This window comes from Desmodus rotundus, chromosome 10 (genome assembly GCF_022682495.2).
Source record: "Desmodus rotundus isolate HL8 chromosome 10, HLdesRot8A.1, whole genome shotgun sequence".
In the NCBI taxonomy this organism is placed as follows: Eukaryota; Metazoa; Chordata; class Mammalia; order Chiroptera; family Phyllostomidae; genus Desmodus; species Desmodus rotundus.
In genome coordinates, this window is record NC_071396.1 from 93,791,353 (window position 1) to 93,807,311 (window position 15,959).

At 42.2% G+C, this 15,959-nt stretch overlaps 1 protein-coding gene across 1 annotated transcript in view; it reads right to left on the bottom strand.

Moving 5' to 3' along the window:
* Nucleotides 1-15,959, bottom strand: part of PSTPIP2 (proline-serine-threonine phosphatase interacting protein 2) — a 60,127-nt gene that overhangs the window by 3,262 nt on the left and 40,906 nt on the right. The window contains exons 6-14 of the mRNA XM_024580539.4: nt 13,796-13,858; nt 8,815-8,913; nt 8,192-8,237; nt 7,245-7,324; nt 4,813-4,911; nt 4,014-4,110; nt 3,812-3,893; nt 2,480-2,514; nt 1,356-1,413 (exon numbers count right to left, since the gene is read on the bottom strand). Of these exons, the coding sequence (XP_024436307.1) occupies nt 1,364-1,413; nt 2,480-2,514; nt 3,812-3,893; nt 4,014-4,110; nt 4,813-4,911; nt 7,245-7,324; nt 8,192-8,237; nt 8,815-8,913; nt 13,796-13,858 (651 nt within the window). The 3' untranslated portion in view covers nt 1,356-1,363. The remainder of the gene's footprint in view (nt 1-1,355; nt 1,414-2,479; nt 2,515-3,811; nt 3,894-4,013; nt 4,111-4,812; nt 4,912-7,244; nt 7,325-8,191; nt 8,238-8,814; nt 8,914-13,795; nt 13,859-15,959) is intronic.

The window sequence follows — 15,959 nt, forward strand, 5'->3', positions numbered from 1 at the left end:
TTCCTGAGCATTTTAAAGACTTACATTTAAATATAAATAATAAGGGCTGGTTAGGCATGCTCTCCCTTCCCCTCTCTCTAAAAATAAATAAATAAAATCTGAAATCTACTGAAGACAACATGGTTTTCGTTCTATCTAGAAAACGGCTAGAAGTCACAAAGTAGGTCTTTTTAGGGGGACAAAGACAAGCATTGTTTGATGTGCTCACTTCCAAGCACTTGGTGGTATAGAACACCGAAGGAAAAGCACCGTGGAGTACTGTTAAAAACTTGTTTCATTTCATAGGTGACAGGAAATGTCACCAACGCGAAACCAGACAGGGTGGGAGAGAGGCTGTTCTGCTTCCATTATGACTTCCTGCATCCTCCTACCTGCCTCTCCTATCACTCCCAGGAACGCACACTAAGACCAGAAGTATGCAAGAGGATCGATTCTTTAAAAGTTTTTGATTAAAGAAGCAATAAATTTTCATTGCAGGCAAATTAGAACACATGGGCAAACAAAAAGAAAACGATTACCTACTGGGGAATATATCCTTGCAGACCTTATACGAACATCAGAAGATATGCTTACATTGTCACACCCATGACACGCCTGACTGGGTTAACAGAATTATACGTAAGGAAGAGGTTCTTTTCGTATTGCTATTTTGGCTTGGAAGGCATTCCTCAGCATTTGTGCAGACCGATAGTGACTTGGGGCGTGCTGCAAGTACTCAGATGCCCCAGGCAAGCGTCACATGTGCAGGCATGGTTGACCCAGTAGTTCCACTCTGGGAGTGTCTGTGGTCTGCTAGCTCAGAGCAGTAGTAATCTGTGCAGGAGGAGCCCTGTGATGCCCTGTGTGTCTGGTGAGTGTAACACCATTTCCCGTATTTCTGTTGACTTCTTTTTACTTGACTTTTCCCCTTTGGGGGATGAAGAAGGGAGGATCACGTGTGTTTTGTTTTTGAACATTGCCTTTATTTTTTCCCTAGAATTAGCTAAATTTATTATCAATCAACATTTTTTTTTCATTTTTCATGCATTCAGGCAGTCCACAAGTGATTATGAGCATTGCCTTTAATGTAGGTGGGTAAGAGCCACGAAAGAGCCTAATGAGAGTAAGGTAAAGAGTTGCAGACCAGTTAATGAAGGAAAATTGCCCTCATTCAAATAGGCGTGGAGTGGTCTCCAGTCCCCTTTCAGCGGGGGGATCCAGAGAAAGCACCCTGCAGGAAGGCCATGCCCACCAGCACGCCAGCCTGATGCAAGGTTCTGCTTGCTTCGGTGGTGTTATAAAGAAGCATCAGAGGCTTCAAAAATACTATCACCAGTCTAAATGCAACTTGATGACATGAAGATGAAGGCTCTTACCATTGTTGTCACTGGTAGATCAAACTGTAGCCATCAATGAAAGAATAATCTGGGTCATCTGCACAGAGACACAGAGCAATATTAGGCCGACATTTGTTCATATGGTCTCAGCCCTTTCAAATCAAGGTGTCCCACTCAGAGATCCTAGAGACCAGCCTTTTGTAAGAAGAAAATGTATCTGGCAACAAAACCTACAAATGGTAGTCATGACTAGAAAACAGAGGATATTCTGGAAATCCCTATTATGATTTCTTTGTCCTTTTTCATCCACGCCCAGATAGCAGCACCAACGGTAAAGTCATCTTCAAATATGGACAACAAATAAGTCCCACATTGTCAAGTAATCACAAGGCAAGAAGAAGTAAAATTATGTAAATCCTTATATTGTTCAAAGATGTCATTCCAGCTACTAATTTTCAGTCACTAGATTTTTGCTAAGCTGCTAAATGCAGCAATAGCTGTCTCTTCCCTCATTCCCTTGAACATTGTTAGGTAGATCTTTCTTTTAGTCAAATAATTGTAGAGTACTATTATGTACCCAGCACTGAGTTAGGTATGCTGAGTCATACAGGAAAAAACAAAGGGCCCACCCTCGAGGATTTTATTATTACCCAAAGAACTAACAAAGAAAAAGAAAAAAAAAAAGCTAAAATGTGTGGTTCCCCCAGACGTATGTAACAGTTCACAAAAGAAAAAGAGAAAAGAGACTAGTGAATAGTGAAAGATCCAATTATGGGCAATGCACAAAATATGCAGTATTAAGTTATATGGTTCTAGATAGCTATGCCGTCTATGAACTATATTTCCATGTAATCCAAAGGAAACTATATGTCAGCTCTTCTGTTCTCATGTTCCAAGATGAAATAATCTCTTAAGTAATACTGCCTTATAAGAAGTTTCTTTGGGACTCCAGGAGCTAAATTCGCCTGGGTAGCTATAACATAGATACAAATGACCAGTTTCCACTCTGACGCACTGTACTATAGTAAGACTGTAATGTAGACATTCTTTCGGGAATTTGATTCTGTTTATTCCCTTCTTTCCCCTTATTTCAAAATTCTAGCTACTCCACCTTAAAGAAAACCTGATAGAAGCATTCCCGTAAGTCTTTCTTGGCAGCATACCTGGTAAACTTTTAGGAACCGGGAGAGGCCCTCTCCTGTAAGAAATGAAAACCAAAATCTTTCAGAAAAGTTCTTGTTTTTCTAATTTTCTGAATTATACAACAAGCATATTACACTCCCATCAGATCTGGTTTCTGTGTTGGAGGGTCAAGAAAAATTCTGATGGCCCTGGCTGGTGTCGCTGCTGGTGTGGCTGAGTGGACTGAGTGCCGGTCTGCAAACGAAAGGGTCACCGGTTTGATTCCCAGTCAGGGCACATGCCTGGGTTGTGGGCCAGGCCCCCAGTTGGGGGTCGTGCAAGAGGCAACCACACATGGATGTTCCTCTCCCTTTCTTTCTCCCTCCCTTCCCCTCTCTAAAAATAAATAAATACGTAAAATCTAAAAAAAAAAAGTTCAGATGAAGCCAAAGGCCTGCGGACATTCTGCTGCACTGAGGAGCGTGCTGCACGTGGTCAGGAGCACAGAGCCCCGCCCCGCAGCCCAGACTGGGGGAGGAACGGCTCAGCTGTGTGGGCAAGATTTCCGGATCTCCTCGTACATCGCACGTTCACACGCCAAATGGGAAGTACAAACAGCTCCTACCTCGCTGTGACGATTACAAGAGCTACTTCATAGGAACTGTTTTGAATGGTGCCTGGCATTCTTAAACACTGGTGATGATCATGCCATCCCCCAAAAAACCCTATTATCTTTCTAATAACTGGGCTGAAAATTCAGCAGCCTAGACTTCAAGATGACTGTACATAACATGGAAGTTCCTCTTTTCTCAGGCTCTTTTATGTCAGGGGCAGCAAACTTTTCTGGGAAGAGCCACATGGCAAATGGCCTAGGCTTGCTGGCCACACATCTCATCTGTTGTGACTCTAGTCAACTCCAGTACGAAAGCAGCTACAGATAGAATGTAAAAAAATGAGTGTGGTCATGTTATAATAAAACTTTACATGCAAACACCGAAATTTGAATTTCATGTAATTTTAACAACACAAGATAGTGTTCTTTCAATTTTCTTTCAACCATTAAAATACTCACAGGCCCTATCAAAACAGGTAGATCAGATTTGCTGACTCAGCTCTCTACAGGCTACAAGGAAGGCATAGGACTCATATGTGAATAATAACATTCATATGCAGGCGTGATAATGTCCTCCTCGAACTATGACTAGGAAAATCCATTTCACATCTGCCCTAAAATCGCTATTTCCAAAAATCCAGCAACCTCCCTAAGCAAATGCAATGGTAGCTATGTTTCCATTATAATGTCTTAGAACACTAATGATAAATAATGTTTATTGAAAGCATTTTTCTGCATGTGAAAGAGAGCTGGTCATTACCTTGCCAAGTTCGGCCCCGTAGCCTTTCCTTGTGGGGCTGCATTCTTCTGGGGGCAGTAGAAATTCTCATACATGATGGGTGCTAGGGGAATCATCAAGAAATAAAACATGAACCGGCACGTATCTTCCACTGTCAGCAACAGACGACGAGAAAGACTAATAGAATCGCTTACATAGACCCCCACCCCGCCGTTCCACTCACCTGGTGGGGTCTGTCCAGTTTTCCGTTGAGTCACAAAGTACTCGATGTCCTTCTCAATGCTGCACATTTCTAAACTCTTGCGGACTTCTTCATACATCTAACAAAACGAAGATACATCAAGGTAGACGCGTGCCCATAGCACGGGGGACACAGCTCATTAAAAGTAACGTAAATAGATACCAAGTCCCAAGACCAAGGCCACACACAAACACAAAGACAATCACTTGGAGACAAGTTCTTCCATTCAATCCTACAGGTTTTCTTTGTGCTTAATTGTTCTTTTAAAGTGAATGTCTCAGCTAAGTGAGGGTGGCTACTTCTTAGCAAAGAAGGCTGTGATAACTTGATTCTGGTCCCTCTGAGACCCAGCAACCCCACGAGGATTGCTGTGCACAAATTCAGCCTGGATAATGGTCCCAGGAATGACATTGAAGTAATCTTGAACCCCGGAGTGGCCATTAGCCTGGCCATGGGCCAGTCTGCTAGTACTTAGTGCTGTCCTGGAGTGACCAACCCTCTGGGACTCATATTCATGCTGCAACAACTCTGTATTCCATAAATTAAACTGTTTTGGAGTCTCCCTCTCTGTCCTCCTGCTTTGGATTTCTTAAAGAGAAAAGCATGATGGTAAAATAGACCAGGGTCAGGCAGGTTAGGTGCTTATCTGGGTCCTTCTATCAACTGTGTGGCCCTAGGTAAGTCTCTGTACCTCTCTGGGCCTCAAATGAGAGGGGTGAACTAATAAATGTCTACAGTTCCTTCCACGCTCATGAATCCTCCACAGATGCCTCTGACTTACATCATCGCTGGTGACACATTGTTTCGACAGCTGATTCATGTGTGACCACAATGCGTTCCGAAAGAAGTTTATTCGTTCATGTTCTTGAGCTTCAAACACCTAGAGAAACACAACCATACATAAACACATATGCAGAGAAAGAGGCCATTTGTCTAGACTGGCTATGTCTTAAGAAACAGTGTCACCCTTCAATTATGTGAGTTTATTGTCCATTTAGGGTACTCCCCCCACCATTAAGGAAGTTCATAAACTCTTACAGCAGGCAAAGAATGCAAGTGGATTCTAATATGGTATTCACATGAACAGAAGGGGATACAATCCTGAGGGTAAGAGGTAATGATGAGCCCAGACACCCTGGTTCTATCCTGAACTCCAGCTCACATTTCCAACTTCCTTAGGGGCATCTCCACCTAGGCAGCTGGCCAGAGCCTCCGATTCAAAACTTTGCTCCCCCCCCCAACAGCAATGAATGAATTCAACTGGGAAGATGGTCAAAACTGTGGATGCTAGTTGATGAGTACAGGGGCGGGGGTGGGGGGTCCTTGCTCTTGTCTTCTAATCTGTTTGTATGTTTGAAATTTTTCTTAATAAAAAGTTTTTTTAAGTTACTGACTAAACAATAGTTTTTTTAATATAAACAAATAACAACTTTTGGAAAAATCAAGCTATTCCATAAAGTAGATGCTATTCTATTCAACAGTGAATGTTATACATTAATGTATTTTTAAAAGTATTGAATACAACCATATTACATTTTAAAACTTTTTATAATGTAAAATTTCAAACATACACAAGAGTAGAGAATAGTATAAAGAATTCCCATGTACCCCCCACCCAGCTTTGTGAAAGATTTTTCCCATATTTCCCTCTGATTCTGTTAAAGCTCCTGTGTGCTTTTCCCAATCTCTGTCACCTTCCTCCTTCCCCAGAGATAACCATTACCCTAAATGTTATCATTCCCATGCAGGTTTTGATAATATGTATGCATCCATAAGATGTATATCATATTCTTTTACATGTTCTTAAACCGTATAAAAATGGCTTTACTCCAGGCATTTCCATGAGAGCATGGAGATAAGGAAGTAAAGCAAAGAGAATGTTTTAGGAAGGAGATAGTGACCCACAGTATCAGATGGTAAAGACAGGTCAAATAAGATTAGAAACTGCAAAGGCCCACTGGACTTCACACTAAGGGGATCACTGGTCCCTCGGAGAGAGCTGGGGCAGGGGAGCAAGCCCCACACACAGCAGGCTGGGGCAGGCAGGGGCAAGGAGGATGTGCAGACAGCTCCTTCAAGAAGCCTGGCTGAAAAGAGAGGAGCGGGTAGCAGATGGGAAGCAACAGCTGCTAGGTGTTAATGCCGGGTGTGTGTACATGATAACAGAAGAACTCCCCATTAAAGGGAGCCTCTGTGCACAAGGCAATAGGGGAAAGGCAGCTGCATGGGATCCTGAGGCCAGGTCGGGGGAGAAGATCTTGATAGGACAGGAGCAGCGCCTTTTGTACTGTATCAGGGGAAAAAAAGGGAAGGGGGCTGAGCAGACCAGTAGTTCTCATGTTTGAATTCGCACTGGAATCACACAGAAGTTACTGGGCCCACTCCCAGAGTTTCTGATTCAATAGGTCTGGAGTTGGTCTGAGAACTTGAGTCTCTTAACAAGTTCCCAGGTGATGCTTATGCTACAGGTCTTGGGATGTCACTTTGAGAACCACTGATAAGAAAATGTGTAGAGAGGGTGACAGAAAATTGAGGAAGTTCTCAGGAAATTGTAAATGATATAATGTACTGAAAATGAAGAGGAGCAATGGTGGAATCAAAGGTATTAGGGGGGTAAAATATTCTAAAGCCTGCTTACCTGCTGTCTGCATTTTCCTTATCACATACCAAGTGCAGGTGAGCCCTCTGAGGGTAATTACTTAATTAACCACTAACAGATTCATCTGTTTCATGCCTGTGCTAACTGAACATGAGAGGAAAACCTCGAACAGAGTTGGACAGCATGGTCAGGATGGGGAGGGGACAGAAAATGAGGTTCAGGGAAAAACATTCCAGTTCCTTCCGTCCTCCACTTAAATTTCTGATTTCTAATCTGTCCCGAAGCAATTCTATCAGAATTGGGAGGTATAATAAGAGGGTGACACATTTCTTTTTTTTTAAGCTTTTATTTATTTATTTTTAGACAGGGAAAGGGAGAAAGAGAGGGAAAGAAACATTGATGTGTGAGAGAAACATCTGTCAGTTGCCTCTTGTACGTGACCCGATAGGGGACCGACCTGCAACCCAGGCATGTGCTCTGACTGGGAATCAAACCAGCGACCCTGTGGTTCACAGGCCAGCACTTAATCCACTGAGCCACACCAGCCAGGGCAGCACTGCTATAAAAGTAAAAAGGAAGACCGCTCCCCCCGAGCAACTCCCGGTGCTGGTTACCTCACAGGCCTTGATGTGCTCGCTCTGCCACTCTTCCCGGATCTTATCCAGTGTGTTGATGTGCATCATATATGTCTTGTCTGCAATGGCAGGGAGGGGCTTGGATTCAGAAATGGGGCAGGAGGGCAGATCACAGACCCAACCCTCAGGCTCATCCCAGATGGCAAATGAAACTCGCAGTGAGTTCACAAGGCTCCCTGAGCCCTGAATGTTGCAAGGCCATAATTACATCTCTCACCCTCATGATATCTTTTGAAATAAGCACTGAACCAAGCAATTAGCAGGAAATGATCCAAGGAAGGAGAAATGAAAGCAGGTGAGGAAGCCTGGCCAGGGTGTTCTTCCTCTAATATGACCTCAATAGCTTCCACCCTTTTTCAGGAAAATTACCCACCGAAAGATATAGAGAACTACCTCAAGCCCTCCAGGGCACCAAGTTACTTTAGTTTGGGGCTTAGAGACTTCCTAAGTGACCCTGGTCGTAACAGGTTCATTTTTTGCAGGATACTCTGGGAATTAAAAGCCTTTGCAAATACCTGGTTTGGAACTTAGATTTCAAAGGTGACAAGGCTTTGCAATTTGGCTGTTTCTTTCATAGCAGATAAGAGTGAATCTGGGCTGAAACGGACTTTTAAAATAAATGTTCCAAAAAAAAAGTGAGCCCCTGATGACAAAGCAGCTGCCACATGGCCCCACCATCACCATTCTAGTACACGTGAGGCCACCAGACTAGGCAGGCAGGGGCCAGAAACTGCTGCCTCATTTAGTCCCTTGCATTTCCCCTCCCTCCCTCCCTCCCTGCTTTCCTCCCTGTTTCTCCTTCCTGAAAGCCTACTGTACATCTTTATAGTCTACATTGTAGGGTCTACCAAGCTACCCTTCTCGGACAGATTTAGGATAGTGTAAACCCCACCGCACCCCTCCCCTGTCCCTGGGAGCCCCCTCACCAGAGTCCTCCAGTGCCGTCTTCGCAGATGCCAGTTTCACGAAAAGCTGCGAGGACAAAAGAGAACAGGGGCTCGTATTGCTGGGCCGGGATTCTATAAGCAAAACAGACCTAAAAACAATGACTGTGAAGAGACAAGTGCTAGGGCAAGTCTTGTGTTTCTCTCGTGAGTAAATCACTCACTTTGCCTTCTAATCTTACCGCGATTGAAAACTCTCCACCAGGCATCTTGCCCTAGGTCATCCTAAAGGCATACCTCTGCCTTCTGGTTGCTGGCAATCTTATATCCAGATTTTATAAAATTAAATTTATAACACGCCCAAGCAGGAGGCAGCCTGGCTCCAAAGAATACATGAGTTGAGTTTGAAGAAAGATGAGAAAAAAAAAACCCAGACCCTTCCCCGACTCATCACCCCACTCCCTCCCCCATGGCCTCTTCCCCAGCTCTTCCACCACCCCCAAAATGTGACAAGGGATTTTCTGGTTCAGAGGATCCCAACAGCCTAAAGGAAGATATTGCCAGAAGCTTAGGGTGCAGCTCCATTTTAAATTAAGATTATTAATTGGTTTTAGCCTAATATAGTAGATCTCAGATGTTGCAGCTGATCAGCCCTCCCCGGGTACCTTTTCTTGTTGCTTCGGGTTGACCAGGTTGGCACTGCGGTGGACAGCCTGCTCTGCGTCATCTTTGTCTCGGCATTTCTGCTCATAGCTCTTCTTTGCCTTGGTTGTCAGGAGCCAAAAGAGGACCAGATTCGGTGAGCAGAACACAGCCCTGAAACGCAGCCACCCAGCCTGCCAAGCCCAGCAAAAGACAGGGGGCCCTGCGCAGGGCTGTGATCACCGCTAGAATGTGGCCACTCAGAAGACAGACACTCTTTCTTATCTATCTTTGGTAGATCTCGCTAGCCCTCCCCCAGAGTGTGTATGTAGTGGCAGCCTGATCAAGGAAATAATAAGTCCTATTGGGCAAAGTATTACTTGAGCTTTAAAAACTGACCAGAGCAAAAGATGGCGTTTCAGATGAAAAAAAAAATCAAAAGACCTATGTAACTATGAAATATGTAATCCAACTTTCCTAATCCTCAGAACTTAGGAGCAATTTCTTGGTGGTGGTAATTACAATTATGCTTCGATATTCAACCTCCTGCACCTGCACAGTGGCATCAGTCACATCTACTGCTTTAGAATGCTCGTGTTCCTTTTTGATTGGAAGGATTCTGTTTTAGCTCATTTAAAAGTAGGCTAGTCGCCCTGACTGGTGTAACTTGGTTGGTTGGACGTTGTCCCACAAAGCAAAGGGTTGCTGGTTTGATTCCCAGTCAGGGCACACGCCTGGGTTGTGGGGTTCAGTCCCCAAACAGGGTGCATATGAGAGGCAACTGTTCGATGTTTCTCTCTCATGTTGGTGTTTGTCTCCCTGTCTTTCTCCCTCCCTTCCCCTCTCTCTAAAAATAACTAAATAAAATCTTAAAAAATAAATAAATAAAGGCAGGCCAGTAGTATGGAAACAGTTCACAAAACTTTGGTAGTGAACCAAATAATTTTCGATTTCAACTACTGAAGCAAAGTTTTAGCTTGTGTAAACAAAGCAAAGATGTGAATCAGTAGCTAAGAAGTAAAAGTGGTGACCAAAAAAAAACCACCAAAAGCAAAAGGCTTGACTAAGATTGAAGACTCTTACAGAGATGGTCTGTGCTCATTCAGTATTTCATATGCTTCCCTAAATTTCTCAGCATCCCTTGCAATTCAATTGGGGTTAACCTTTCAGTAAACAACTGTACAATTCTCTCTCTATGCTACATATACATAGAGATAAAACTTTGTAACTTTTCATTATTACAAGTACATAAGATATTCATGCAATAATTCTTTTCTTTTGCAACAGTATGTTATAGACATGCCTCTGTATCAAGCATGGGCTCTACTGCTGAACATTTTTAATAGTTGTAAATATATACACACCATAATTTTTTTTTACCAACTCTATAGTTGACTTTTACCTTATTTTCCATTTTTTATGACATAAAAATATTCTGATTTTATTTTGGGTAGTGTGAATTTATCCATACAAGTCAAATTCCTAGAAGTATAATTGTTTGGTAAAAAAGTATATACGTATCAGACCTCCCTGCAAAATAGCTGCACAAACTTATACTGCTACCAAAAGTATATGAGCGTACCCATTTCCTCACAGTCTCACCACGTTCAGACAATGTCATTTAACCTTTTCTAATGCTAGAGGTGAGAATGTTGGCATATTGTTGTTCATTTCTATTTATTTCATTACTGCTAAGGTGGTATGTCCTCCCTACAGCATGTCTTTTGCCTACTTTTCCATTGGAGCATTCTTTATTGTAGTTGGTTTTTAAGAGCTCAGTCTAGAATAGGAATACTAACTGGCTGCATAAGTCACAAGTATGTTCCCATTGGTATTCTGTCTTAAAGCCATGTATAAGATGACACATTTTTTTCCTTTGTGCTAGAGAAGTCTTCGATGTTAATGTCATCAGTGATCAGTCCTTCTCTATCTATATTATTTTTTAATATGACATATAAGTGTTTTGCTCTGTTGCTACATAGTGCTCATAAACATATTTTTAAAGGTTACAAAAATTTTTTTAATCTTTCCATTTTGGGGTAACTAAATCATTTACAATTTTCATTATAAGTAGTGAACAAGTTCATACCTTTGTTGATTTCCTAAAGGTAGAGTCTTACATTCTTAGTATAAGATTAATGTGCTGCGATCATATTTATGGCTCTGAAAATATCACAAAATACTTTCTTTAAAGGGTTATGTAAGATCCTGGGAAAAGCAGACTGGCTGATGACCTTGGTCCCATCAAGTGAGTACCCTGGGTTTTCTTTTCGCCTCATGTATCACAGTCTGAATGCTGAAGAAGGAAGCAACCAAGAAATGCCAATGGACATTGACCAAAAAAGAAGTCCCAACAAAACCTTGCTCTCTCTAGCCAAAAGACCGGAAAATAAGCAGCCTAGCAGGACAGAATCTTTAGGAAAAACTAATTCTACTACAGCCAAACACCACTTAAAAAAAAACTGTGGCCCCACCCCCACACAACCAGCAAAGGCCAAGTGGAAAGTCTAGACTTCCACCCTCACCAAACTATAAGGAAGTGCCCAACTCCCATGTCCAGCTGGTGCTAGAGAGGGCCGAATAGGGAACTGGGACTTTCATTCCCACTAGAAGTTATCAAAGCCCCACATGCAATGCCAGTGGAAACTAGGTAGGGAACTTGGACTTGCATCCCAACCTGGCAATGAGGTGCACCCCTCTCTGCTGGGGTGGTGTCAGAGGAGGTCCATTGGAGAGTCAGGGCATTAACCACCTCCCAGTGGTAACAAGGCCACACCTATCCTGTGGGTACCGGGAGTTTTACCCCCATGCAGCAACAATGAGGCAGCGCTTCACCTCCCCCTGATGGAGTGGAAGGCAGCTAAAACAGAAGGCTTAAATAAGACCCACAGTCTTCTAACAATACCTACATTTCCAAAATCAATTGAACATCACTCATCATACCAAGAGCCAAGAAGATCTCAAAGTGGATGAAAAAGACCATCAATAAATGCCAAAATCAAGATGATGGAGATGTTAGAATTATCTGACAGATTTTTAAAGAGCCATAAAAACACTCAGCGGGCAATTACAAACACAGTTGAAACAAATAAAAATATAGTGACTTGTAAAGAAATAGAAAATATCAGCAAAGAAATAGAAGCTATGTAGAACCAGATGGAAATTTTATAACTGAAAAATGTAAGAACTGAAATTTTTTTAGATTTTATTTACCTATTTTTAGAGACAGGGAAAAGGAGGGAGAGAAACATCAGTTGGTTGCCCCTCACATGCCCCCAACTGGGGACCCTGCCCACAACCCAGGCAGGTGCCCTGACTGGGAAACGAACACGGCAGGCAACCTTCCGGTTTGAAGGCTGGTGCTCAATCTGTTGAGCCACAACAGCCAGGACTAATAATTGCAGTTTTAAAACTCGATGGATGGGCTTAAGAAGAGAATGGAAGAGACAGAAAAAAGAAGTGGTGAACTGGCAGATAGAACAATATAAATTACCTAATCTGAATAAGAAAGAGAAAACAGGTAGGAAAAATGAACACAGACACAAGGACCTTTGGCACTATTTTAAAAAAGATCTAACACTCACATCCTTAGAATCCTAGGAGAGAAGGAGGGTAGGCTGAAAAAGTTCTCAAAGAAATAATTTTCAAAATTTCTTTCCAAATTTGGCAAAAGATGGATTCAAGAAGCTAATTCAAATTCCAAATAAGATAAACCCAAACAAATCCATAACAAAACACATGGGTGAACTTGTGAAAACTAAACACAAAAGGAAAGATCAATTTGACTGACAGTGATTTTTTAAATTTTATGGTGTCATTTTTACTCAGTTATTCAGGAGGTCATGAGGAAGTGGTACAACATTTTTCAAGGTTGAAAGAAAGGAACTGTCAACACATCCTGTAGCCAGTGAAAATATCCTTTAAGAATGAAAGGGAAATCAAGATATCTTCATATGAAGGAAAACTAAGTGTATTTGTCACTAGCAGACCTATCTTGATGGATAGATAGCTAAAGGGAGTGATCTAAAGAAAATTATAACAGAAGAAAACTTAGAACGTCAAAAGGAACAAAACACAGTAAGCAAAAAAATGGGTAAATAAAATCGTTTTTTCCTCCTCTTGATTTTTCTAAATTATTTTTGACAGCTGAAGCAAAATTGTAATACTTATATAACTCCAAATGTATGGAAAGGAAAATAGTTTTGAAATTATATCTCAATAAGGCTTTCTCTTTAACTGAGAGAAAGCTTGACCAAGGTTGTTCAAAACATAAAAGGTCTGGGAACAATCATGTATCAGTCAACACAATTTCTGCATTAAACTGACATCATTCCCTATCTATCAATTTGCATCAAAGGAAAAAATGGCAGAGAACAAACTGCATATTGCCATTAACATTGGTGACTTTTTCTTTTTTGACCAGGTTACAAAATATCACATCATAGTCATAGAATATCATGATGGTACTTCTGGGCAAAGATGGAGCCATAGATGTTGCAGTAACAGAATTCATTGTATCCAAAGTTAACAAATTCATGAGAAGCAAGTGTGAGGTCCCTCGCCAGCTGTCTTAGCTCTGTCCTGTTAAGATTTTTTAAAGTAAGTTACTTAAAGTAAAAAAAGGCTTTTACAATGAGCAGATATCTTAAAACAGAAAGGAGTCACTCAATAAAATGAGTTAAGAAATCAAGATTCAGAACAGTCACAGGGAGAAAGCTCAAAACCAACGAGATAAATGGCCTCATATGGTGTACGTAATTTTGTCTTGGATTGAAATATTTAAATTAACTTGCTATACTTTTCCAGGTTACCAGAAAGATAATATCATTGTGTTCCCACTATCTAGTTTTATCCTCAATATCTCCAAGGTCTTAAAAAGAAGGAAAGTCAACTCACTAAAAAATAAATCACTATACTAATAAATAACATTGAAATGTTATTTGAGTAGGGACATACTCATGCACAACGCAGGATTTCAGAAAAGGGCAATAAAGTGAAACTCACATCCATGGTTTTCTTGAATTGTAAGCTCTTTTGTTTATGGACAGCATCCATTATAACCTCTGTCTGTGAAGAGAACACAAGCACTGTTAATAATAAAAACAGAAATGACTGCTAACACCATCATATATCTTGAGGGCAAAGCGTTCAAGATGGATTATCTCACTGAGTCCTCACACACCCAGAAGATAGATGTACTATTGACCATTCCCATTTCAAAAATGAGGAAACTGTAGCAAAGAGGCTGAACCATTTGCCCAAGGTCCTACGGCTGGTTAATGGTTGGGTCCGTCTTTGAACTTGGGCAGCTGCCACTGAGGATCAACGATCACCACAGAACAGTCTTTTCAGCAAATCTGGAATCTGAAGGAACTTTAGTGGCAAAAAGGACAATTTAAACTTTTGTTCAAGTGCCACTTATATTTTAAAAGGGGTCTTTTTACTATAAGCTTGTGTCAGCACAGTTAAATTAGAGACTTAGAAACATTCACTTCCGCGGCATCCATCAATGTCACACTCTTAACCAGCAAGAGGCCTGGGCCGGATGAGGGGGAGAAATGTGTGTAGGACCACTCACTACAAGCAGCTATTCTCGACTCTTCTTCACTCCACCGAACCCAGGAAAGGTAAATTACTCTGCTGAGTTCGCTTGGGAGCAATTTCTTTGTTGTAGCTGTGCCCTGAATACATTTACTAGTCAAAGTAATGCAGCTAATAATAAAATTGTACCTCAGAATAATAGTAGCTCCCCTTTATCAAACATTATTATGTGCTAAGCAGTTTTCATGCAACACAATAACCTAACACTCTTATTCCCATTTTCTTGATGATAAACTAGGGTGGATTAACTTACCAAAGGTAACACACAGCAAGTAGCAGAGTTGAGATTTGAACCCAGAAATCTGACTCTTGTACCCTTGTTCCTAATTATGGCCCTAAACGACCATTTCCTTATGATAGCTGTATAAAAGCAAAGGGTACATAGAAGACCCAGAGATGTAATCATTCAAAACGAGCTATGACCTTGCTCTTATACAAAGTAATCTAATGCAAAATAGTATTGAAAATGAAACTCAAATGTGGTTTCTCTTCTAGAAAACGAAGTTTCCGTCTGTTATGATTACATACAAAGATTTGCTGGATATCTGGATAGAATATTTGGGATGGTCTCCCTTTAAATATGAACTTTGCGGAATACAAGAACTTCCCCTGGGGGAGACCCCGGAGGCCCTCGGAGAACTGTGGCGTCATCTTCCAGCCCAGCTGAAAGGGGTAGGGGGGCTGGGAGTAGTCATGCACCCACTCATGGTGAGGATACAATAGACAGAGAGAACAGACAGGGCCCCCACATGGTCGCCACACGGCAGGACTCAGGGGCAGATCCTTGCCCTTGCAGGCTGGGAGCTGTGTGGTTCACAGGCACCCCGCTGTGCCTCTGCCAAGAGGAGGAGCTGGGTCCATTTATTTAATAATGGCCCCTGACTTTCCCAGGCTCCACGGGGCAGACCAGTTAGCACCGCTGGTCTAGTCCATGGGCCTTTCTAGTCCGAAGACACACGCTGCCATTCTTCCAGTCTGGGAGCTGCAGCTATTTTATAGTTTACGGCCCAAGCCAGGCCTCCCTGTCCGAGTTCTTCGTAACACCGGCTTCAGCACCTCTCCGATGGCTACAAAGTTCTATGAGCCAAACCTTTTCACCTGATACGATTCCTCTGTCTGCCTTCAAGGATTCCTGGCATCAGCAGGATCCTAGAGAGCAGCAATCCTACTCTCTCACCTGACAGATGGGACCCCTGGAGCCCAAGAGGTCACACTCAAGGCCACTCAGTGGCACCAAGACCTGCTCTGTCTGCTACACCACCTTGATTTAAGCGTCCTCATGTCCATGGTTCCCTTGTAGGGTGACCCCACTCGTGGAGGCCCCAGTAAGTCAAGGGTTCTCCTTCAGGTCTCCTTGGGGAAGTGCTTCTTTTAGGACTCAGACTTTCTGCTCAGACCAAATCCAATGGAAATTTGATTGTTTTATTACTGGTAACAGGAAGTAGTACAAAAACACAATCATCCCTGCTCTAGGGTGGGGAGAAGTAAGAGGGTGGGGAGAAGGAAGAAGAGATATTAAATGATGCCAATGACTTTCCCCTTACCATGCAAATAGCTGCTGAGTGAC